Genomic DNA, 24,143 nt, shown 5'->3' on the forward strand with positions numbered 1-24,143 from the left:
GTTATTCTCTCAATATGAATAATAATATTGATATTTTTGTACTTTTTTTATAAGTTAATTATTCATGTAACTTTGTTACAACAAAATATTATTTACAAATAATAGATTCGTCTCAATAAATCAGGGATTCCCTGCTGACCTTTCAAAATATTTTGACAGAGTTCATACCTTAAACCACCGGCCGCCGTGTCTTTAACCTGCGATAAGTGTGTACGTTTGTAAACAAATTGTTGTGTATTTTCAGCTCTCTTCTTTTATAATCGTTTATAAAACGGTACGTATTAACTTTCTTATTTTCTGTTTGCAGATTAGTGTTATACTCATATCTAAGTTTAACAGTATGGAGTTTCTGTCGTAAATTCATTTATTGTTTAGACGTTTTATGATTAATTAAAAGCTATGCCTAGCTTATCTCCGGCTGCTAGACTATATAGCTGTTTGTAGTACTACACCCTTACTTATAACGGGAGACTAGGATGGAGATAAGTAGGCCTAGCCTAGGTATTAATTAGGAAGAAGCCTACTGATCCATGTGTATTAATGCTTATTTTTTTCATATCATCTGCAGTTTTCATTTGTTGTGGTGTTTGATGCAATAAAATCTTAGAAAATGAATATTCTACCAAAAAAGAGGTAATGCCAGTCTAATACTATTATTATATATAACGCCAGTCAGTGTAATGTCAATGTTATGAATATGCCTACCTACCTGTCATCAACTCACCATTGAAAAAGAGACTTGGCTGCAATTGATGGGTATAGAAGGCCTGGAGATCAATTCTTGATCGACTACAGTATGTCTGTACTATTCATTTACTACTATTATTATTTATTTTACTATAATATTAATATATACAAGCATTGTTATTAATTTATTTTGACAGCTGGCATGTTCTGAAAAAGGAGAATATTGAGAGAGTTAGGAGGGATGAAGCCAAGGCAGCCGAGGAGGAGAAGCAAAGACAAGCAAGAGTTGCCCTAGCTGTGAGTATACCATGGGCCATACCTCACTGTATCTTCAGGACCTTTGTATTATTTTTATTTATAAGCTACCTTTACAAGAATTTCTATTAAGCTCTGTCTACACTATCAAACTAGTTTGACAAAAAAAGTGTGATGTTCCCAAATATGATAGTGATATGCCCAAAATATGGTAGTGATATGACATCATGTCCATATATGGTCACATCACATGTTTTTGTCACATAAAGTTTGATAGTGTAGACAGAGCTTTATACAGGTCTCACATTAAAGCCACCAATATAATATTTTTTGTTTAAGCAACCATACAATTTTCCGAACATTCTCTTTTAGGAGCAAGAAGCAAGGACAACAAGATTGCGTGAAAAAGCAAGAAAACGGTACGACACGACAGAAAAACTTTCCAATCGTGCAGATGATGAAGAACTTGCAGTTGTTGCAATCGAAGACCAACCAAAAGGACACATCAACTTCTTTAAAGATATTCAAGAAGGGGTAAGCTTGCTTGAATGAATATTGCAATCATAGAGTTGTAGCAACAATGTTTGTAATTAAAGGTTTTGTATAACAGTACAGTATATACTTATGTTAGTGTCATTTGGTTACGATCAGTTACAATGTGTTTTTAAATACAAATCATATAAGTATCGTATATCCTCGTGTATAATCCCACCCCTTACTTTATGTCTGATTTCACAAACAGGCATATCCCCGGGTATAGTCCCAGTATTGACTTTTGGTTTGGATGTAGGCCTCTCTCTAGCCAATTCTGATGCTTACCAATCATTTTTTTCCTGAACCAGGGTTTCCCTGGGTGTAGAACCCCCCAAAAGTTGGCCCAATTTCGTGTTGTAGTGGGGTGGGATTATACCAGAGGATATATGGTGTTTGGAAATGTTATAGTACTTATACATTTAAAATTTATAGAAAAAAATCGGAGGAGTGAATGCTGAACATGAAGCAGAAAAAGAGGCAGAAAAAATCAACTATGAGAAAAAGATAGGGTTACTGACGTACTTAGGTCAAAGTGCAGCGGAAACTCAGACTGTAAAGCCGTGGTATATGAAAGATGATAATACGCGGAAATCAAGTGCAGATGAGCCATCAAAAACAAGGTTATTTTATTGTTTTTTTTTATATACATTCAAAGTTCTCGATCAAATCAGTTTTGTATGTAGAATTTCTACCTTTTATTATTTTTTAAGCAGTACAATAGACGTAAAGCGGAAAAAATTGCTTGATCCTATGGAAGATATGAACCGATATCTCGGAAAAAAGACAGATGGAAGACAAAAGAGGGCAGTAGATCAGCTGAAACCATTCGTCGCTCGAAGTACTGTGGATTTTGTACGCAAGGCAAGTTTGTTATACAGAATTCGTAGTACAGTCAACTTCCCAAAACTAGAATTCTCATTTTTTTTACCCCAATTTTATTTTTCTTTATTAGGTAGAACAACCATCTGCCAGTAGTTTAAAAGAAAGAGAAGTACACAGGAAAGAAAAGAAACACAAAAAACATAGGGAAGGTTCAGATAGTAGAAAAAAACAAAAGAAAAATAAATCTAAGCACAAAAAGAAACACAAGAAAAAAAACAAACATCAATCCTCATCTAGCTCTGATAGTGAACATTCTAGCGGTGATGAAGAAAAAGAGCGCAACATAAGCAATGCTGCCATCGAGAGGCTACGAGCAGAAAGATTGCAACGAGAGGCTGCGGAAAAGGCGAAGACGGAACGATTACTATCTGGCAAAAAAGAAGAATCGCATCAGCCTGCAATGAGTGTTCCCGAAACAGTTGAAACAACACGAGGGCGGTACAACTCGCAGTTTCACCCTGAATTGGCAAGGAAAAAACGTTACCGAAATGACTTTCATATATAAAATTATTATTTTTATAATTTGTTATAAGTTATCATTCAATAAATACAAAATATTTACTGTGATGGCAACCATAGGTACACAACTAATTAACAAAACCAACAGTTAAAAGGTTACTTTACAAATTTTATTCTCAATCAACAAAGCCTCACTGGTTGGAATGTCATTTCTTCCCGACGACCCAGAAAGAGGTGTATTGTACTAAAAAAATGATTAGACACACTAATTCGACAACTTAACGCAGTCTAGTAGTAGCCTGGTACAGGTACCTGACCTTGGTACTAATTTGTTTTGCTAGCCAGTAGAGCGGTTTGAGCTACTAACCATGATTAAATACTATACACAAAAGGGCATTTCTGTAAAATCAAATTTTATTTCAATATCTGTGTGGCTTGTAGAATGATGTGGACACATACTATACTGTAGTATAAAAATGTACACCTCGACCCCTTGGGCGTTACCTCATCCGGTCACACACCTGTCCCCATCTGCTTTATGCATCATTTTACTTTTTTTTTAAATCTTTCATAGCGTATACACATGAATAGGACTGTAAATGTACAAAATATCTTCTGAAATCAAATGTACATGCCTCTATGTTAGTGCTTCTTTCTACGCCAAAAACATTCCTTTTCCAGTTTTTGACAAAATTTGAGGTCCACATAACAAGGTACCAATCCCCACCCACAAAGTCTTTTATTTGTCATTCTACCATATTCTATCGGCGCCCGCCGCCGCCTCCTCCACCACCTCTTCCGCGTCCTCGTCCACCTCCCCGTCCGCCACCTCTACCCCTACTTCCTCGACCTCTGCCTCGGCCGACAGCTGAAAAAAGCAAAACAAAAATGATACCGATTTTAATCATCCTTCATAATGTTAATGTTTTCAAATTTATATAGCGCTTTTAACAATATACATATTGTCCCAAATCACTGAAAATAAAAACAAAGATGGGAGAAAAACAAACTGAATTTCAAAGAAAAAAAAGTTGCTTTATTCCATTAGAATGTTTACCTTATATTGCAAATAACATTCGATTTGATATAGTTATCTATTAGTATAAATGCAGATATATAACGGAACTAATTTTTTATAACATAGACTAACGTACCTGCTTCCTTTTTCTTCGCTCTGGCTTTTGGCGTATCGTCCACTAGTAACGTATCTAACGGTAAACTGTCGGGTAATATGAAGTATCGTATGTTGTTGCCCCTAACAACTAATGTGTCTAACTGGACTGGTTCTCTGCCTTTAACGGTCATTTTTACAGATTTTAGATGTGTGTTCATTGCTACATCGACACCTAGAAAAGAAAGAACATTATAATTTCTATCAAAAGGAAACAACCTTATTTTGATCTAAACTTTAAAAAAAAAAAATTTGATAAATTTGTTGTTTATGTTGACAATGAATGTGTGATTTAAAAAAAAAAACGTAAAAAAGATAGGCCTATATATTAATTAAGTAATAATTAATAATGTATTCACCGGTTATTGTTCCGTGAACTTGAGTTCCATTTTTTAACTCCACTGTCACCGTCTCATGACTAAGCTTCATTAAAAATCTGTGAATAAATAACAAATGTCAGACTTGTTAGCTAGAGGCTATATAGGCCTACTGGTCAAGATAGGTAGTGAAAGAAAGCTAGCCTACTACTAGGCTAGTCTACTTTTTTTACACTTTCCTCTGCTAGTAGTAGGCTAGGCCTATACAAAAACCATTAATTACCATTAAATAAAAAAACGTTTAACTGAAACAAGCGTGTGGTGGGTATAGCCTATTGATTGTACTACTACTAGGCCTAGCGAACATGTCCAATGATCATGAGTTAAACTGATAAAAACTATAGGTACAATACTGAAACTCGCCTAGGCCCAATACATTGAGAGATTAGACAGGCTCTAGGAACATGATTGCAGTGGGACTAAACTATCTAGGCCTAGTAAACAATACCATTGCCAAGGTAGCTAAGCATGCCCTTAAAGTATAAGAATTAGCCAACTATTGTCAAAAATGTTAATATAGAATTGTAACTAAATACTTATAAAATAGTAATATATCAAAAAATTGTGTGTTTACCTCACGAGTTTCATGATGAATGAAGATAACTTATTGTTATCCCCTAAAAAATTGTGTGAACAACGCTACCGCTATTCCGAAATATGGCGCCGTAAGCGTCGCCACAACGATGTTGTTGAGGGCGTGCTACATGTTTTTAAACAGAAAACTAAGTCAAGTGCTCATCCTGTAAATTATTAATGTATTTATTACAGTTTATACGTTAATATATTTATCGTATATATATCTATTTTGTATGTTAAACAAAACTTAACTTGCATACTTGATAGAAGAAATGCACATACACTAAATATTTGCTTTATTGTTGATTTTTTATTGCATATAATTATTTTAAAAATTAAATTCTTCACCCACCCTCAAATTTGTAATTTCATCTTATAAAAATTCCAATTCAATTTTTTAGAATACTGTACTTAAATTATACTGACAGTTTTTTTTCTACATTTTTGCAAGTTCTTATACATGGAAATATTCACGCCTAAATTCATGTTTGTAATACTATTTTTTTTAGAAGGCCAGATGTACTTGAATGCTCATAAAATGTCTTCTTTTTTAGCTTCATCAAACACGGTGAGTACTACAGTTAAGTAACCATTCTTAGATATGCTATTAAAGTCAACTGCTAGCATTCCATCGTCAATTACAACTCTCTGATCTATTCTCATAATACAATGAAAATGTACATTTTCTGCCTCATCATAATCAGTAACAATTCCTGGATATATGTCTAACTCTAACTGTTAGCATTTCCACTGTTTTTTCTCAATTAAAAGAAATACTGTATTTTAAGCTGAGGTCATGAGTTTAGTTCGTGCTGTTGTTGATGTAGTCTCTTTCTTCTTGTGGATGCTGTCGTCGTAATCGGCTGCTGCTCTTGTGTGCTGCCACCTTTTGTCTTATCATTTCCTAATCCAAATAACTCACGAACAAGTTTAAAACGTGAAAGAAATGCTTTCCATACAACATACCATCCTGCAAAAAACACAACTAATTTTCTTACTTATGATGTATAAAATTTGTTGTTAGATGTCTGTTAATGAAAGCATAGTTTTTACATAAAAATAAATCTGTGCGTGCAACCATGGAGTAAAGAATAAGGTGCAACCCAAGTATTTTATTTTTAAACCAGACTTCACTTACTAACGATGGACCTACTATAGTTACGTATAGTACTACTACTACTACTACTACTGAACTGTACTTTTATTAATTTATAATATGTACCTTACCAGGATATGATTATACTTTACTCCAACTGAGGACCTACGTAGTAGTCTTAAAAAGTATCGAATATAACACTACACAGCTAGGAGGCCAGCTAGGCCTACTAGCCTAGATAAGGTAGGCTATAGTTGGCGGCAGTATTATAGTCTCTAGGCCTAGTTAGGCCCAGTGCTAGTCTATCGGCTAGAAGTCTGCCTGAGCCTAGCTAAACTGTTCTACTATTCTACTATTCTAGGCTTGACTTTGTTTAATACATTATTATGATACCTACCAAATGCAATAAATAACAGTACAACAGCTAGAGCTGTCCAAATTGACACAGCTGCTAGCAAAACATCCTTCATTTTTGGAACATTTTCCTTTGTTTTTTACATCGTCAATGTTTTTTTTCCTCTTTAGCTATCTATAGAGGGGGTTGTTGATAACGTAATTGCGCATACTCTTTCGATCCTTCTCAGTCTGAGCTGTAAGAAAAACTCTTTCGCGCCTTTTTGCACACCGGACGCAATAAACTTTAAAAAGTTTCTATTTGTTGGCCTACTAATGCACTACTTTCAAGGAAAATAATAAAACAATATTTCAGAGTGTTCTCGCACATTTACTTGCTAATTTTAGATCGATAAACTATCTATATGATCATACGATACGAGCTCATGGAGGTAGGCCTACCTCATGACTATAGCTCTTCACACACGCATGCGCACTCGTTATAAATCACACCTAGTTAAAACAATCATTTTAAATTATCGATAAAATAACATGTTTACACAATAACACAATACTCAAAATGGTAGGCCTACTGTAGCTGTTGATCGATCGATATTTTGAATGCGGCAGATTTTCACTATTACGTACAAAATCAGAGAGAGTGCTCAGCTGTTGAATAACAAACTTACATGATTGCGACCTCTTCGTTCATCAATTCACTCAAGTATTGATACACGATTATTAAAATTCGATCAGGGTGGCGCTTTTCAATAAAGTGTTATATGAAACCAACCAGGTGTGTCCGATCCTAACGCAAGATGGATGTTGTTATTTTTCTAAATTTCATTAATATTGCATAACACGCCGGTTTAAATATTGTTTATCATTTAATTTTACATTGACGTGCCATACTTGGTCGGAATGGATCTATATCGAAATCTTTTACTCATAGCGACAGTTGCTTTTGTAAATTTCTTGTTTTATTTCTACGTTATGATGTTTATGGCAACTGAAAAAGCAGAAATTGAAGAAATGAAGAAACTTCTGCAATTGCAATACCGGAACTTACCACCTAATAAGGATTTACCAAACGATGACGTTTCGATACCAATGGAAGCTCCCAAGACTACAGAACAAGCATTCAATGTAGATCCGCGTAGTAATTATTCATTTTCTTTAAACAACGACCAGGCATGTACAACTTCGAATAGTACTGTGTTCCTACTTGTTGTTGTTTTTTCTACGCATGAACACTTTGAGAATCGGAAACTGATTCGGAAATCATGGGGATCTGTTAACGTTGTGGATGATAGACACATTGTTACAATATTTCTCCTCGGTCGAGTGCACGATCATGATTTGCAATACGAAGTTGAGGAAGAAAACAAGGAATATAATGACATCATAATTGGAGATTTTGACGACACTTATAAAAACCTCACGCTAAAGACAATTCAAACGTTGAAATGGTCAACACAATTTTGCCCTGACGCTAATTACGTCATGAAAACAGACGATGATATGTTTGTCCACTACTTAAATATTGTACAGTTTTTGGCGGGAAAAACTAAAAAGAAGAATTACGCTGTTGGCTGCTATATGAAAACTAAGCCAATCAGAAATGTTAGAAGCAAATGGTATATGCCAAAACAGATTTTTTCTAAAAATATATACCCGCCATTTTTATCGGGTACAGGCTATATAATGTCACGTGATCTAGTATCTAGAATGTACAAAGTGTCGTCCGAAATTTCCTATTTACATCTGGAAGATGTCTTTGCTGGAACTATTTGGGAAAAGTTAGGCGTTAAGCCAGAAGGAAATTCAAAATTCCACAATTATCAAGTTAAGTATTCGCATTGTGCCTACCAGAAGTTGTTTACCTCGCACACTTCACCAAACTTTGTTCAAATATGGACAGAAATGAAAGTTAAAAGGAAAGAGAGTTGCAAATAGACAGTTAGAAGGCGAGCCGTGCGCATTATTTTTTTCCTATTAGGTTAAGGCAGAAACTATAGAGGGCGTTCATATTCATGATGCATGCCTGAGCTCATGACGTCATACTTGCAAAACACACTGCCTGATGCACGTTCGCAGTGCTGAGATCGGAGTTACTGTACTCTTTTTCTCTCTCGATGTTGTTGTTGTTGTTAAAGACACACTATGTATAATATAGTAGCGCCCCCAAACTGTTGTGATTCTATACCTAATTAATTCACTTTATGAATTATTACTTTACGTCATTGGTCATTTTCCTCTAACGCAACTAAAAAATACAGATTATGAAATGGTTAGCAATGGCCAATTTTACCGGACGGGAACTAAAACCTGTTGAGGCCTAAAATATATGATTTAAAACTTCCACATCTAGGCCTACTTCTGTTCATTCACTTTGAATATTAACAGAACGATAGATGGCGTCTTGTGATATTTCTGCAAAATGTGGAACACTTCATTAAGTGGCTGGATTTCAATGGCGATACAAAATACAATAAGAGAAAGCTAAATCGAAGTAAAACAGCCAGAAAGAATAGCAGAGCTTTCGGGCAACACTCTTTATTATATACGTTCCAAACTATAATAATAATCTAAAGGGTGCCATAATACTACTGATAACAATATAAACTTTGTAAGCATAATAATTGGCTCCACTGAATATGACGTCATGTAGCCGGTAAATATGGAGCGCCAATTGCTAAAAGAGCCGAATAGAATTGAAGTTCGCTGCCGGAGGCATTGATGGCGTTCCATAGGTAACTAACCAGATTCAAACATGACGCGTTTATTCTGGATTATAATTTTGGTTCTTCAGGCTATTCATATCAATTTTTGAATATTTTTTTTTTACATATTTTTGTGTGTAAGCGGTATATTAATATTACTCTAACTAATTCATTGATATACATGGCCACAATAAAAGCTTTTCTTATTACTTTTTAAAAATAAATTTAGTAATTCTACAATGTGCAAATGTAGCATAAGTTAGAGTTGTTTATTATTATATATTTTTTGCATCTTTGGATTAATTACATCTTATTCTTTGCTGGTAGGAAACAGCAGTCGAGCTAATTTCGGTTTTCATTAATTTGTTAAAACCTGGTTAGAATTGTGTCGAGATATTCTTTACAATAAACTTTGTGCAATGTATGTAAATTATGCCGAAATGAATGCGAATTCCCAGAAAGGAAAAACTATACTACTAAAATAGTTCTTTATACACTAAATTAAAATGTCAATGCTTTCCTACTCAGCAGTGAGAATTGTCCAATCATGGAGCTATAAATTATAGCTCCATGGTCCAATCCTTGCGACTTTGTATCTACCATAATGTAATGGACATTTGACATGCATCGACGACGCGTAACAATTCAGCTTTTGAAATCGAGTTAGTTGTGCATCCGCAGGAGGCGAAGGTTGAGCAAAAATATACCGTCGTTAAAATATTTCAATTAATTAGAAGAATTCCTGGCAATGAATGGTAACGGAGTAAGTTTTCCGGTAAAAGAAGTCTAGAAGATAATTATTATTATGGAACGATTAAAGGTACAGTACTCTTAGCTTATCTAGGTCTACCCAATAAAAAGATGAAAAATATCAACATTAGGCCGGTATGTATGATAAGATTATTTACGTGCTACTATAGTGTTTCACGAATACAAGTGATAAACGAAGTGGTTAGGATTCCGGCAGAATGAACGCAATTTATTGGTCAATTGAAAATCGCTCATGCATGCACATTTTTATAACATCATGTACACAGTTCAACACCAATTGTAGGTTCTCGATCAATTTTTAAAATTTTTTTTTTATTCAAAAAATTGTATTTTATTGACCATCGTCTTTATTCATCATCGTCTTTACCCACCATTGCCTAGAGGGATGTTTTTTTTTTAGTTTTAGGTTTTAGTTCTCAGTGAAAAGTTTCTGTCGGAATCTGTTACAATGGGCAGTTGAGTTCCGGTGCCGGAATCCTAACCACGGCGTACAAGTAAAATGTTATACTGTAAATCAAATATATAAGCCTTCACACATGCAGACGTGATTTAACAAACATACAAGCGAAAAAGGCTCTTGAAACAATAATAACAAAAATTCGCCTTTGCCAAGTTCATTCAAGTTTTTAACAAAACAACGTATAGTATCTAGGCCTAGAATGAATACTTATCCATGCTCGTTAAAAAAATTAGAATATCTAAACACCTGGTCCATTGATAATTTCAGTTAATTTCATTTATCTTTTTATTTCGGAATATCATGGTGACATAATATTATATCCATAGCAAAAGAGAGAAAAAAAAATCTTAATCTAACAGCTCATAGAACAAAAAAAAAATAAATAAATTCAATCATGCATAATAGAGATATTATCATATTTACAGACTTATTTTGGCCAACAAAGGCTTCTAGACGTTTTGGCTGCTTGTATGTATGCACCTGTCCGTGGTTACCTGGTAGTAGACCGGAACAACCTAATACAACAGGCATGAATGCTGTATTCTAATTTATTCAGAAAAAGCCTCATTACGGAATTCCTCACAATTGTATTTTTCGTTTATTTTTGCCTCAAACCGATAGGCCTACATACAAATACTAAAGATGCTCGTGAACAAATTTAAAATATAGTTTAAAATATCCGCAGATTGTATGATGCTAAAGACATGGATAAAAGTTGAAAACGTTTATTAATTGAACTTAATCCTAAAGCGTCGTGTTATAGGAAATAAGGTATCTTCCGATTTAGAAGACATGTAAAGCTCTGTCCATACTATTAAACTATTTTGACAAAAAAAGTGTGATGTGCCCAAACTAAAGTTTGATAGTGTAGACAGAGCTTTAAAGATGTATTGTCCCTTTGACCAAAAAAATAAAAAATAACAGATTTCGAAAAAAGGTGGGTCATTTTGAAGTATCATAATAGTTATTAACTATCACCAAAAATTTGTCGAAAAAAAAATCATTTAACTGAAATACAGACGTTTTTTTGTTAAAAAAATAACTCTGACTTCCAGTCAAAGTTTTCGATCAAAACATACCCCATAATATGAAACGCGCTTGTTTGGCTACTCTGTATGCATAATCATAAAACTTCCTCACGATCTGTGTGAAAATACCTTCTCAACCGTGTAAACAATCCTAATTCGCATATGCATAATGCGTACTCGTGGTTTGAAATCTTTGTTTACTTTCGCTCGCGACGATTTTCCAGACGAAATGTAATCAAACTAATTTACCTGTTAATTACGTAAACTTGTTGCTTTTGGCTCGAATTTTCGATTTAAAGTGATTTAAACTACTTTAATCAATGATCAAATAATGGCCAATTTAAATTTAGAATATTTTGACCTTCATTTTTTTGTGTTTCAAGGGACAATACATCTTTAAATGTTTATTTAATGTTGATTTTAACACAGATTGGTATTGTGATTTCAACATTAGTGTTAGGCATGTATACAGAAATCAGCACACTGTCTGGACCTACTAATTCAGTATATCAAGGAAAGCCGCCGTCTCCAAGAGTTTACAAAACGGAGGGTTATTATGCTGGGTAAGAATATTGGTCATGGTGATACATTTTTGCACACATGGCGTGTCATAATAGTTGCTCGTAATGCTCGTAATGAATAGGCTACAATAACGTAAAAGACTGTTCGTGTGATTGAAAATAAAGATTAATGTTAATTACTTAATGATATTTAATTAGGCCTATTGAATCAATTACAGATACGCCCATCATACCTTCCATTAACATGGAGGAAAATAATGATTTACTCTACAAACTTCATGTGGCAAAATAAATGGATTTGCACATATGGACACGATGACGTCATATCACTACCATATTTGGGCACATCACATTTTTTGTCAAAGTTTGATAGTGTAAATAGAGCTTTAGGATAATCAGAGAGGAGTGCAATTATTCTCACTCTTCCCTGGGATAATTAACCAATGACAATATTTTTTTAAAAAAACGTAATACTTTTATCTTCTAGATTTGATAAGAGATGCACGGCCAAACAAACAGTGGTGTTTATAAAAACTCATAAAACTGGCTCTCAAACATTAGCTAGAACGATCGAACGATACGGCTACAAACACAACCTAACGTTTGTTAGAAAAGTTAACGACAAAAAGTCAATTCATTTTGCTAATCTTCGGTTTAATAGACAATCTGTCCGTGGGTTTCTCCCACCACCGAACGTAACCAGGGGAGATTATTCCAACTACAAATACAATATGCTGACACTACATGTTCGCTATACTATATATATAATATATAGAAGAATTTACACTTTTGAGAGATCCATCCACGCAGTTGGAATCAGCATTTTCTTTTTTTAACGTACAAAGATTAATGAAAAACACAAAATCTAATTTCAAAAATCGAACAGTTTCTTTTGAATACACAAAAATACCCCAAAGCAGCATCACATGTTTATGTTAACAACGATCAAATATTCGATCTTGGTTTAGACAACAAAGATTTTCACAACGAAACTGCAATTAATGAGACGATATCCAAGCTTGATGAAGAAATGGACCTAGTTCTCATAAACGAGTTTTTTGACGAATCGCTATTGCTACTTAGAAAACTCCTTTGTTGGAAACTTGAAGACATTTTATACCTTCCGATGAACAGACGGGCAGACTATAAAAAGACACCACTGTCGTCTGCACTTCGTCAAAAAGCGCGCGAAAAAAACCATGCCGATACATTGCTGTATGATCACTTTGTTAAAAGACTGCATGAACGTATACGTGATTATGGACCGTCTTTTCACGTAGATCTTATGCGCTATCGTGACATGATGGCTGATGTACGTAAGAAATGCGTTATTGGACAATACGTCAGTGGAAAGCATATACTGTACAACCAAACAGAAAATATGAGCAAAGAATGCAGAATTTATACCGAAGCCTCAACTGAGTCAAATAAGAGAATAAGACAGTTAATGAAGGCGCCAACTGTAAACTGAAACAATAAGTAAACATTATTCTATTAGTGCTTTAAAAGGCAGTGGAACCAACACGTCACCGGTAGTTTGTCTACACAATGGCAGACATGGTGCCTATTAACCAGAGTCATTTTCAACATTATACCACAGCGACGAACAATGGGGGTCAGGCGTCTGGGGAGGTTATATTTACTCCCCAAAAAATATCTGCCAGGCTTACTTAATTAATTCTGAACGATTGATATTCGTACTTATAATATTCATATGGTGTTACGTTTATATATAATTGCATAGGAATTGTATATTCATATATATATATATCTACCTCCCCGGTAGTCTCTACATTAATAAAAACGAAAATACAATCAAAATATACCGATTAAAGAAGTTTTTTGTTGTTGTTTATTTTGTAACTTTTTTTTTAGATGTAGCACCTATTACTATGGTCCTGTTTTTAGAAAATTAAAGGTTAAAAACATGCATAAATACTCGTTAAAATTTGCTAATAAAAGAGTAAATTAATAATACAAAGACAAAATATATATGCACATTGATAACAATGCAATGTAAAATGTCATAACCCCAGGCCTTTACCGTAAAATATCGAATACTCAGTGAGTGGCGCCGTCAACGTATGACATGGAACGTGATCCTTATATTATGATATGTAGGTCAAAGGTCAAAAAAGTCAAAAATCATACTTTTGGCCATTTTTGGACAAACTTTTCCATTAGAATGAATATAAATATGCATCTCCCAAATAATTTTACAATAAAATTATTTCATTTAATCTAAGCGTTGCAAAGATGGCCATTTTGTTTTCAATGGGTCAAAACATTCAAATTGAGGTCAGAGGTCAAATATGAATTTTAGAAATTTGACAACATGGGTTTTTATAACCAGCATGATTCAAATATTCACAAAACACAATGTTTACATTTTCCCCATGATCTGCACACGAAAATACATAGGGATCTGGACTATATGTTTATAAACTAACATTATTTTCACATAGGAAGTAGGGTATATTGTTTGAACACGTCAAGAACTAACAATAAATATATTACATTCTTTCTTTATTTACCAATAGCATATAGGCCTAACGCGCGGAACCACAAAAAAAACCAATATTGTTTATAGGCCGAGTCAACGCTTATTTTTGTATAATGTAATATTAGGGAATGGTAGTTTAAAGAGGTATTGTCCCCCAAAAACATGAAAAATTAAGATTAATAAAAACAGACTTTAAATAGGCAATTTTGCAGTTTTAATAAAGTTATTCACTTCTGTAAAAACAAATTATTATTTAACATATAAAAAGACAAAAGAAACGGTTAATTTTAACAAAAAAAAACATTGTCTGACAGACAATATTAAGCATTGTTTTTGCTTTAAATTACATTTTTTTCAGGTAAATAATTTTTTTTTTCCATCCAGTTTGTGGTCAAAGTGAATAACTATTACGTGACATTAAAATGGCATTTTCCAAAAAAAAAAATGTAAAATTAAAAAAGATGTGTTAGGGGGACAATATATGTTTAATAATAAGGGACGATCCGATAGAGAACGGTACAACTGAGACTTCACATCCAACGAATTAATAACAAACTACAACTTCTCTTCTTTTTTTCATTCGATATTAATTAGGCCTAATAAACTCGTCTTCATAATTGCTGGTTGTTGCCTTGCAATAAGATCAATAAAACACACAAGTGTCATTGCCATTGTTAAGAAATTATCTAACCTCTTAGTTTTACAATCAATAAGAATTGATTGCAACAACACGATCGACTCGGAAGGATAAGTATAATAATTCTTAAAATAGATGCAGTATCGGATGAGTTTAATCCAGTAATACATTGACGTTCTTTACTTATATAATATGCATGTATAGCAGCAGATAATGTGTCTTGAGAAATAAACCATTGGCCATTAACCCGATGTGTTACTGTTAAGGCAGTGAATGCAGCTAAAATGCATCGTAGGGTAAGTTTGACTAGCTTCTATATTCTTGACTTTGGGCCAAATAGCCTATGCTTATCAACAATCAGAGTGGGATTAGAAAGTGGTGCTGACACAGTGCGTAACGCTGAGGCCTCAGGCCCCTAGAAGTGGCCCTCCAATGCTGGAGGTCTCGGGCGATTTTAGCCTTTTTCGACATATTTTGAATGTCTATTTTTTCCTCTGGGTACTGCTCAGGGCCCCCATAAGCTCCATGGCCCCTGGGTATAACATTGGTTCCCACCAGGACGTAATGCAACGACGTAAGCACGACGTAAGCATTTTTAACCAATCACAAGCGATGGATTATCCGAATTTTCGCTTGTCATTGGTCAACTTGCGATTACGTCCTTGCGTTGCGTCCTAGTGGAAACCAGGCTTTAGCAAGTGAGCGCCCGTTACGCCACTGGGTGACGATAGATATCCATTTGATATTTCACGCATGCGTATTGTATTTAATTATTCTCTCTATATTATTCTGTTTCAGGCTATGCAACGGTTGTTTTCATCACTGGTCATTTTTGTCCTCTTTTTAATATTTTCGTACACTTTGGAAGTACACACACCGTTTGTCAAAATAGTACCAAAAATGTGGCGACATGTCAGCCGGTCTAAACCTTAGTAAGCTACTGGTACATCGTTGTGTAGATAAACATGATCTTACAAATTTATCCCAGTCTAAATTTAATAACCGATTCTCGGTAGTGAATATAAAGCTGTCCAGTATCATAGTTAATTTATTACTTATTAATTGGTTACTTGATACAGCATCACATTAAACTTAACCTTTGACCTAAAACTATATGTACACTATCACATTTTATGTGACAAAAAAATGTGATGTGCCCATATATGGACATGATGATGTCATATCACTACCATATTTGGGCATATCACTACCAACCATTTGGGCACATAACACCTTTTTTGTCAAACTAGATTGATAGTGTAGACAGAGCTTAAAGATGTATTGTCCCCCTGAAAAAATATTTCTTAAAAAAATTTTTGTTGAATATTCCATTTTAATGTAACATAATAGTTATCCACTTTGACTAAAAATTGGATCGAAAAAAAATGTATTTACCTGAAAAAATGTAATTTAAAGCAAAAAATGGTCAAATTGGCTGCCAGCCAATGAATTTTTGGTTGAATTTTAACATTTATTTTGTCATTTTATAAGTGAAAACATGATTTTTTTTAGTTTTTTTTCTATTGAAGTGATTAACTTTATTAAAACTACAAAATAACATATTCAAAGTCTGATTAATTAATCTTCATTTTTCATGTTTTTGAGGGACAATACATCTTTAACCTTTGACCATTATACAGGGAACATAATTGAAACAAATAATATAATAATGCAGTTGTTTGACATAAAGATCATGACATCGACTTGAACCCGGGATTCTGAGAGGTTGGGGGAGCGTCCTAACCACCAAGCCAACCTCACTGACTGATTTTGTATACTCTACAGTGTCCATCACTATGTAAAACCGGATGTGAAGACGGATGTGAAGACGAACAGAAAAAAGCCGCCTGATAAACCAACAAAACCATTGAAAAAACGACACGGGTAAATTGGCCTATTTATTCCATGATTCAAATGATTCATATTAATCGATTATCGATTCATGGACCTATATTATAATATGTTTATGATTTATATATATCGGTATATTTATTCAAAATTCACATACAAATTACATACATGGCAGCACATGGCTGAATTGCATATGTATTACACTATAAAAACTATTTAAACAATAGTCACTATCAACAATACATAAATATATAAAAACGAATAAGTTAGACTGCAGTTACCTCAAATAATACAAGCAAAAAAATAAAAAAGTTACAGTTTGTTCAAAAGTTCAACCATAAAAGGGACAGGACTAGTTTGGAAACGTTTTGTTTTGTAACTATAGTTTTCCACTTTACGATTATGTCTAAGGGTCATGCAGGATCTATACTGAGGGGCAGGGAACCAGGTGGAGAATTGACCAGAGGCGTGTGCTTTAGAGGCAAAAACCTTGCAAGAGTGCCATCTTCTAGTGTGGAGTGGTTGAAGATTTAAAATGGCAAGAGAATCCGAGTATGTTGTATACTCTTTGCCCAACACAATCTTGCAGACACGCTTCTGAATCTTTTCCACCTGATTATGATCGATTAATCGATTAATACGTTAAATGTTAGTGAAAATAACATATATGATTGTACATGTTTCCCCCAGACGGAGTTTTTACAAGCGCAAGTAGTGTAGTATGAAACGCCACATGTGCCAAAATATTTATCTTTTTACGAATATTAAGTCAAAACTCCGTCTGGAACCCAGACTATTCGACTTCTTACAAACAAACGGAAGATGAAACCAAAACAAATAAACAATACAGATGAAAAACAATTCGTAGACATTCAATAACTGATGCAACAATTATTATTTTTTAAATCATAATTTAATAATTATATGTTTGTTCCCTGCAGGAAATTAAGTTTGGCAGATACTTTGTATAGGAAAAAATTAATACGGTAAGATTGTGTGCGGTGTGGTTACTCCTATCTTTGACAATATCTTTCACATATTGATTTCCTAAAGCTCTGTCTACACTATCAAACTCATTTGACAAACAAGTGTGATGTATCCAAATATGGTAGTGATATGACATCATGACACATCATACAGTTTGATAGTGTAGACAGAGCTTCAGGCCTAATACATTTTCATTTTCATTTCATGTAGTGCACCCGTAAGGAATTTATCTAAGGTTGTGCAGGTTGGACCACCACACAGAAGGTACAGTACCACGTTATTAATATTAAGCTATTTAACTTTATCACAGCTCACGAAACCAAAAATGTTACTATTTTTATTACGAATCATTGGTTGGATGGACGCAACGCAAGGAATTAGCTTGGTTCAATTCCCACAAGAAACGAAAGTGACCAATCACAGGCGTTGGATTATTCAAACTTTCACTTGCCATTGGTCGATTGCGTCTGTTATCATCGCGTCATGATTGACCAAATTTGCGTTGCACTTCCGTCTTTGCGTTACCTTATTGGGAACCAGGGTTTATAAGGATCAGTTTTCATATTATTAAACAAAATATAGTACAATTGCATGAAATATCTAGTTTGAAAAAATAATAGGACATTAATATTACTGTAATGAGTGAGCCTATCTATAATAGTGTAAAATATAACATATTATTCTTTCTTCATTCATATCAAAGTTGGCGGGAATGCAAGCCAAGACAGACGATAGTTTTTGCCAAAACTCATAAAACAGGCAGCACGACGCTTTCGCGGCTCGTTGACATCTACGGATATGAACACTCTTTATCGTTTGTTCGCAAGCTACAATATGAAACCAATTTTCACAGCAGCAACAAACGATTTAACGCAATATCTTATCAATCGTTCATACCACCTCAAGGAGTTGCTGTGGGAGACTTTAAGAAATATAAATACAATATATTGACGCTACATGTTCGATACACACCGGACATTTTTAACGAGTTCATGCGACGTGATCCCGTCTATATTTCCATTCTAAGAGAGCCAGCTCTACAATTTGAGTCCTCATTTATCTTCTTTTATTTTGGTCAGTTCGTACCAGGACGAACCCACTTCAGCCAAATGCAAGAGTTCTTCAGGAAAACGAAATTTTACATGTCACGCATCACTTACGACAAACTACCATACATTCACAACAGTCAGTTCTTTGATCTAGGCCTGGACAAGAAAGATTTCAGAAATACCGGGATTGTAAATACGAAAATAAGAAAACTTGACAAAGAAATGGATTTGATACTGATAAATGAATACTATGACGAATCTTTAGTTTTACTTAGCAAAGTTCTTTGCTGGGATTTACGCGATTTGGTTTATTTACCACTAAATCGAAGAAAAAAAGTTAAACGGAGTGTACTCGACAGCAATCTTAAACAACACATTCGAAATTGGAATTGGGCAGACAGTCAACTTTATGATTATTTTCTGAAAAGATTCAAACAAAGAATTGTTGAATATGGCGATTCATTTAAAAAAGATTTAGCAACATTTAAACGGCTACAATCCAATTTTATCAAAGATTGCTCCAAAGAAGTGGAACAGGGAAAAGATCAAAACGATACGACTATACAGCACGTGGCACCGAACTCAAGATGTAACTATTTTACGGGTACTTCAAAACTGATGAACAGTCGGATAGAGGAGTCAATGGGAATAGTACGATTTGAAAGACCTGACCCAAATCCTCCAAAGTCGAAATGGAAAAAAAGAAAAGTTACAATGGAAATTTCAACAAAATGGACTGACTAATAGTGTCATTTAAAGACCAGTCCCTAACACCTTAAACTCAAAATGGAAAAGAAGAAAAGTTATACTAGAAATGTCAACAAAATGGACTGACGACTAATGAGTGTCGTTTGGCGGCAGATGGACACGAAAAGATTCTTTATGGGGAAGAAAGTTTCAAATAATTTTCTGACGTGAAAATAGAACAACTTTCACTTCCGATGAAATTATTTGTACCATTGCATGAATATAAAACATTCATGTTTTATTACCTCGCTTGTATATTGATGCTAGTAGTACAGTATATACAGTAGAACTTGCATACCAATAGCTCAATTTCATATTGGTATCTTTTTTGTTTTATTATTATTTTTGCTTACAAATCCCTCTGCAGAAACGTCCCTGGACAGAAACGTCCCTGGACAGAAACGTCCCTGAACAGAAACGTCCCTGAACAGAAACGTCCCTGGACATAAACGTCCCTGGACAGAAAGAGGCCTGGACAGAAAGAGGCCCTGGACAGAAACACCCCTGGACAGAAACGGCCCTGGGCGAAAACGTCCCAGGACAGAAACGGCCCTGTGCGAAAACGTCCCAGGAAAGAAACGTCCCGGGAAAGAAACGTCCCTGGACAGAAACGTCCCTGGACAGAAACGTCCCTGGACAGAAACGTCCCTGGACAGAAAGAGGCCTGGACAGAAAGAGGCCCTGGACAGAAACGCCTCTGGGCAGAAACGCCCCTGGGCAGAAACGCCCCTGGGCAGAAACGCCCCTGGACAGAAACGGCCCTGGGCGAAAACGTCCCAGGACAGAAACGGCCCTGTGCGAAAACGTCCCAGGAAAGAAACGTCCCGGGAAAGAAACGTCCCTGGGCAGAAACGTCCCTGGAAAGAAACGTACCTTTTCTGAAACGTTACTTACAAACTACAACGTATATGCCTCGATCTGTTTAAAACAAATTACTGTAAATTATCAATAAAACAAATACAAATTTAACAGAAGAAATATTACTTTTTTTTTATTCAAATACTGTTATGCACATTTTTCTCAAAATCGTAGAAAAAGATATTTGGAAAGAAATTTGTACTATAAAACAATAATTCTGCATAATTTTTTTTTAACAGAAGAAATATTACTTTTTTTTTATTCAAATACTTTTATGCACATTTTTCTCAAAATCGTAGAAAAAGATATTTGGAAAGAAAACTTCTTTCTGCATAAAAATCTGTATATCTCTCTGACCATTAAAATTTGTGAGCATGCATTCACTAAAAAAACTAATACGTCAAAATTAATTGCAATATTTGAACAAAACATCAAAAATGTTTCTAAAAATTAAAGTCTTCACTGTTGCTGGAGGTGTCATAACTTTTTCCACTGGACGAATCAAATTCTGGAAGCACGACTGTTTGTGGTTGACTTGATATCACTTTGTTTGCTGTAACAGTTTATGAAACATCTTTTTATTTCTTTTATTTCATACGCATCCAACAGCGAGTACAATAATAATCGCCAATTATAGGATGGATAAACTATTTTAATAATTTATCATGCTTATAAACAAAGTCTCATTTGAGGCTTAGGGAGTGGAGTTGAAAGAGTCTTGAGTTACAACCCTGGCACTACGCCAGGATTGAACCCGGACTTTGGGATTGGAAGGCAAGCATGTTAACCACCAAGCTACAGCTCCACTTATACAACTATCCGAGTAACTTTTGACAAGTCTTGACAGAAGTAATTAAAGGGCCCATTTCTATTGAGTAAGAAAATGCGGCATTCGATACGTTTTTGAAAAGAAAGGGTCCACGAAAATGAACCGATCTTAAAAACAGTTTTAAAAACCCCAACCGATTCCAGTTTGGGTCGGCAAGAAATGTATATTTATTTTATTTTATACATAAAGCTAGAAAACGACTTCGATGTCAATTTGACCTCAACTCAAATCTGCATCAATATAAGGTCAACTCACACTGAAAACAGCGCAAAAATTTAAAAGTGGCACTTCTGCTCAACAAACTGTATTGTGGGTAATAATGTCATTTCATAACAAACGATACCCGACGGAAATGATTTTATTGTAGTAAATATTAAGCTGGAACACGATCTTCATTTATAAACAAACTACCGATAACAGTTTATACGAAAAACCTTCTTTTGGAATTTTTCAATAGAAACAGACCCTAAAAAAACTAACAATGACAATATTTCATTCTTGACAACAAAACTGTGCATCAAACATTTCATAAAAAAATAGAATTACTATAACAAAATATTGATATAAAGTTTGTGGTACACCACGTATATTAGTTCTGTTTCTCAATATGCTTTGATCGTCCTCAAGAGTGAAACGTCGAGAAACTCAACAGTTCTAATATACGTGGTGTACCGCAAATTTTATATCAACATTTGATTTCGGCATGCAAACCTTCAAACAATATATAACAAAATAAACAACATTCACTGACCTTTTGATTTTGGTTTTACAGTAGGTTTGACTGACTTTTCCTTTTTATCGCCGTCGGAACTAGACGAATCGTCTTGCCAGCGTTCAAAATCAACACCAATAAATGATAACTACAATATAAAAATTACCCCCACATTTATACACGATAGTTTAAAGATATATTGTCCCCCTAAAAACATGAAAAATGAAGATTATTAAAATCAGACTTTGAATAGGCCATTTTGATAAAGTTCTTCACTTCATTTATTTCACTTATATAAAGACAAAATAAATGGTTAATTTCAACCAAAAACTCATTGTCTGACAGACAATTTAAGTATTTCTTGCTTTAAATTATAATTTTTCAGGTACATAATGTTTTTTTCAATCCAATTTTTATTCAAAGTGAATAATAATAGTTCATTCATATAAGCAAGCTCTCAATGCGCTGAACATTATTACCCCAGTTTTGGATCAAACACACAAGGAAACATACTCCCAGAATGCAGCTAGTAATCAGCGCAAAGTTGTGTCTTGATCTAACTGGGTAGCCATTTTATACACCTGGGTGGAGAGAGGCAAACGTAAGTAAAGTATCTTGCCTAAGGATACAAGCAATGCGGCGAGAGTTGGATTCGAACCTCGATCTCACGATCAGTAGTCGAACGTCCAACACGCTGAGGCACACGCCCTCACAATAACTATTATGTGACATTAAAATGACATATTTCAGGGGGACAATATATCTGTAATGGTATCTTTTTCTAGTTATTTAGAATTATACACTATGACAGCCAGGTATTTTTAAATAATTGTTTTTATTTTTTATCCGAATTCTACAGCAAGCAACCTACCAATTACAGGACGGATAAACTGTTTTATAATCTATTGTACTTATAATTTTGGAGTAGCCCTAACGAACAGGTTACACTGCTGGTTACCAGTAACTTGCAATAGTCACCAGCCTCACATCGTGAAAAAATTCACAAAACATGAATGTTTGTATGGGAAAAGTTTTTATTTTGTACAATCATTGTCAACACACTGACAACGGTCCCAGGGAAGGACAACCTTGCGTTGATCTGGGCCTCCTTGGTTAAATAATGTTGAATTAAAATAATGCAAAATAAGCGATATGTAATCAACCAATCAAGCTCTGTCTACACTATCAAAAAAAGTGTGATGTCCATATATGGGCACATCACATTTTTTTGTCACATAAAGTTTGATAGTGTGGACAGAGCTTTAGGCATTTAAAGGCAACTAATACTATATCAAGTGAAGTAAACAATATTACCTTTGTCTTTGATTTTGTCAATCTCGGCCAACGAACAAGATTTTGTTTAAACAATGTAATAAGAACCTCGCTACCCGTTACTAACACCACATGGTTTGTAGTTGATACGCTACCAAATAGGTCCAGGTTAAACTCATAGCAAGTTATATCTAAAATAGTGCTAGATTTCAAACAAATAAACATATGTATTATTTCTACAAATTTACATCAGTTTTGATTTTGTTTTGTTTGTTCGACCAGCAAAATATCAACACCACAAAGCTCTGTCTACACTATAAAACTTTATGCGACAAAAAACGTTATGTTACTCCATATGGACATGATGACATCATATCACTACCATATTTGGGCACATCACATATTTTTGTCACATAAACTTTGATAGTGTAGACAGAGCTTAACATACAATACAAAATTCCTAAAGCATCGTGTCCATATATGGGCACATCACATTATTTTGTCACATAAAGCAGACAGAGCTTTAGAGAAGAATACATTTTGGTTTGAATTGGACTAAATTTAATTTAACGATGAGAGAAATTTAAGATATAGTTATTATAAGGCCTATATCATGTTCATACAACCAGATTAATAGTCACAGATTAGTAATCTCTTAATTCATATTTAACCTTTGAACTTTAACCAGGTACTCACCTGAAAGACACAGTCTGGCTTGTTACGTCAGTGTCATGCTCCTGGACGCCCCTCAACTGAACACTTAATAAAATTGAATTTGGCTTTTGTGACCATAGCACCTTTGGATGAGTTCTGAAAATAGAAGTT

General features: G+C 34.5%; 9 protein-coding genes across 10 annotated transcripts in view; 6 read left to right on the forward strand and 3 right to left on the reverse strand.

Moving 5' to 3' along the window:
- Nucleotides 1-9,647, forward strand: part of LOC144850140 (tubulin polymerization-promoting protein family member 2-like) — a 32,487-nt gene extending 22,840 nt beyond the window's left edge. The window contains exon 5 of the transcript XR_013614052.1: nt 9,625-9,647. The gene's annotated coding sequence lies outside the window, so the exon portion shown is untranslated. The remainder of the gene's footprint in view (nt 1-9,624) is intronic.
- LOC144849584 (leukocyte receptor cluster member 1 homolog) lies at nt 214-3,208 on the forward strand. Its single transcript, XM_078706538.1, has 7 exons — nt 214-274; nt 569-633; nt 885-984; nt 1,315-1,476; nt 1,909-2,096; nt 2,190-2,341; nt 2,433-3,208. The coding sequence occupies exons 2-7, from the start codon at nt 611-613 to the stop codon at nt 2,861-2,863; spliced, it is 1,056 nt and encodes a 351-aa protein (XP_078562664.1). The 5' UTR covers nt 214-274; nt 569-610; the 3' UTR covers nt 2,864-3,208.
- Nucleotides 2,966-5,084, reverse strand: LOC144849585 (small nuclear ribonucleoprotein Sm D1-like). The gene is made up of 4 exons (XM_078706539.1): nt 4,940-5,084; nt 4,348-4,424; nt 3,972-4,163; nt 2,966-3,685 (listed from the first exon to the last, which is right to left on the reverse strand). Exons 1-4 carry the CDS (start codon nt 4,951-4,953, stop codon nt 3,579-3,581), a joined length of 390 nt encoding a protein of 129 aa, XP_078562665.1. The 5' UTR covers nt 4,954-5,084; the 3' UTR covers nt 2,966-3,578.
- Nucleotides 5,183-6,552, reverse strand: LOC144849586 (small integral membrane protein 13-like). Its single transcript, XM_078706540.1, has 2 exons — nt 6,435-6,552; nt 5,183-5,911 (listed from the first exon to the last, which is right to left on the reverse strand). The coding sequence occupies exons 1-2, from the start codon at nt 6,505-6,507 to the stop codon at nt 5,736-5,738; spliced, it is 249 nt and encodes an 82-aa protein (XP_078562666.1). The 5' UTR covers nt 6,508-6,552; the 3' UTR covers nt 5,183-5,735.
- On the forward strand, nt 7,189-8,326 carry LOC144850356 (beta-1,3-galactosyltransferase 1-like). Its single transcript, XM_078707629.1, has one exon. It carries the CDS (start codon nt 7,292-7,294, stop codon nt 8,324-8,326), a length of 1,035 nt encoding a protein of 344 aa, XP_078563755.1. The 5' UTR covers nt 7,189-7,291.
- A 67-nt stretch (nt 9,648-9,714) lies between the features above and the next one.
- LOC144850090 (uncharacterized) lies at nt 9,715-13,758 on the forward strand. The gene is made up of 3 exons (XM_078707283.1): nt 9,715-9,913; nt 11,782-11,915; nt 12,361-13,758. The coding sequence occupies exons 1-3, from the start codon at nt 9,899-9,901 to the stop codon at nt 12,707-12,709; spliced, it is 498 nt and encodes a 165-aa protein (XP_078563409.1). The 5' UTR covers nt 9,715-9,898; the 3' UTR covers nt 12,710-13,758.
- On the forward strand, nt 12,904-13,344 carry LOC144850496 (galactosylceramide sulfotransferase-like). The gene has a single exon (XM_078707776.1). It carries the CDS (start codon nt 12,904-12,906, stop codon nt 13,342-13,344), a length of 441 nt encoding a protein of 146 aa, XP_078563902.1.
- A 3,050-nt stretch (nt 13,759-16,808) lies between the features above and the next one.
- LOC144850388 (galactosylceramide sulfotransferase-like) lies at nt 16,809-19,864 on the forward strand. Its single transcript, XM_078707662.1, has 4 exons — nt 16,809-16,897; nt 17,806-17,850; nt 18,062-18,115; nt 18,555-19,864. Exon 4 carries the CDS (start codon nt 18,844-18,846, stop codon nt 19,642-19,644), a length of 801 nt encoding a protein of 266 aa, XP_078563788.1. The 5' UTR covers nt 16,809-16,897; nt 17,806-17,850; nt 18,062-18,115; nt 18,555-18,843; the 3' UTR covers nt 19,645-19,864.
- A 758-nt stretch (nt 19,865-20,622) lies between these two features.
- The window catches only part of LOC144850128 (uncharacterized), a 30,657-nt gene continuing 27,136 nt past the window's right edge, over nt 20,623-24,143 (reverse strand). For both annotated transcript variants that reach the window (XM_078707333.1, XM_078707332.1), the window contains exons 44-47: nt 24,015-24,128; nt 23,361-23,520; nt 22,086-22,194; nt 20,623-21,058 (exon numbers count right to left, since the gene is read on the reverse strand). In XM_078707333.1, coding sequence (XP_078563459.1) covers nt 20,949-21,058; nt 22,086-22,194; nt 23,361-23,520; nt 24,015-24,128 — 493 coding nt within the window. In that variant the 3' untranslated portion in view covers nt 20,623-20,948. The remainder of the gene's footprint in view (nt 21,059-22,085; nt 22,195-23,360; nt 23,521-24,014; nt 24,129-24,143) is intronic.

Source organism: Antedon bifida, chromosome 8, assembly GCF_963402885.1.
Source record: "Antedon bifida chromosome 8, ecAntBifi1.1, whole genome shotgun sequence".
NCBI lineage: Eukaryota > Metazoa > Echinodermata > Crinoidea > Comatulida > Antedonidae > Antedon > Antedon bifida.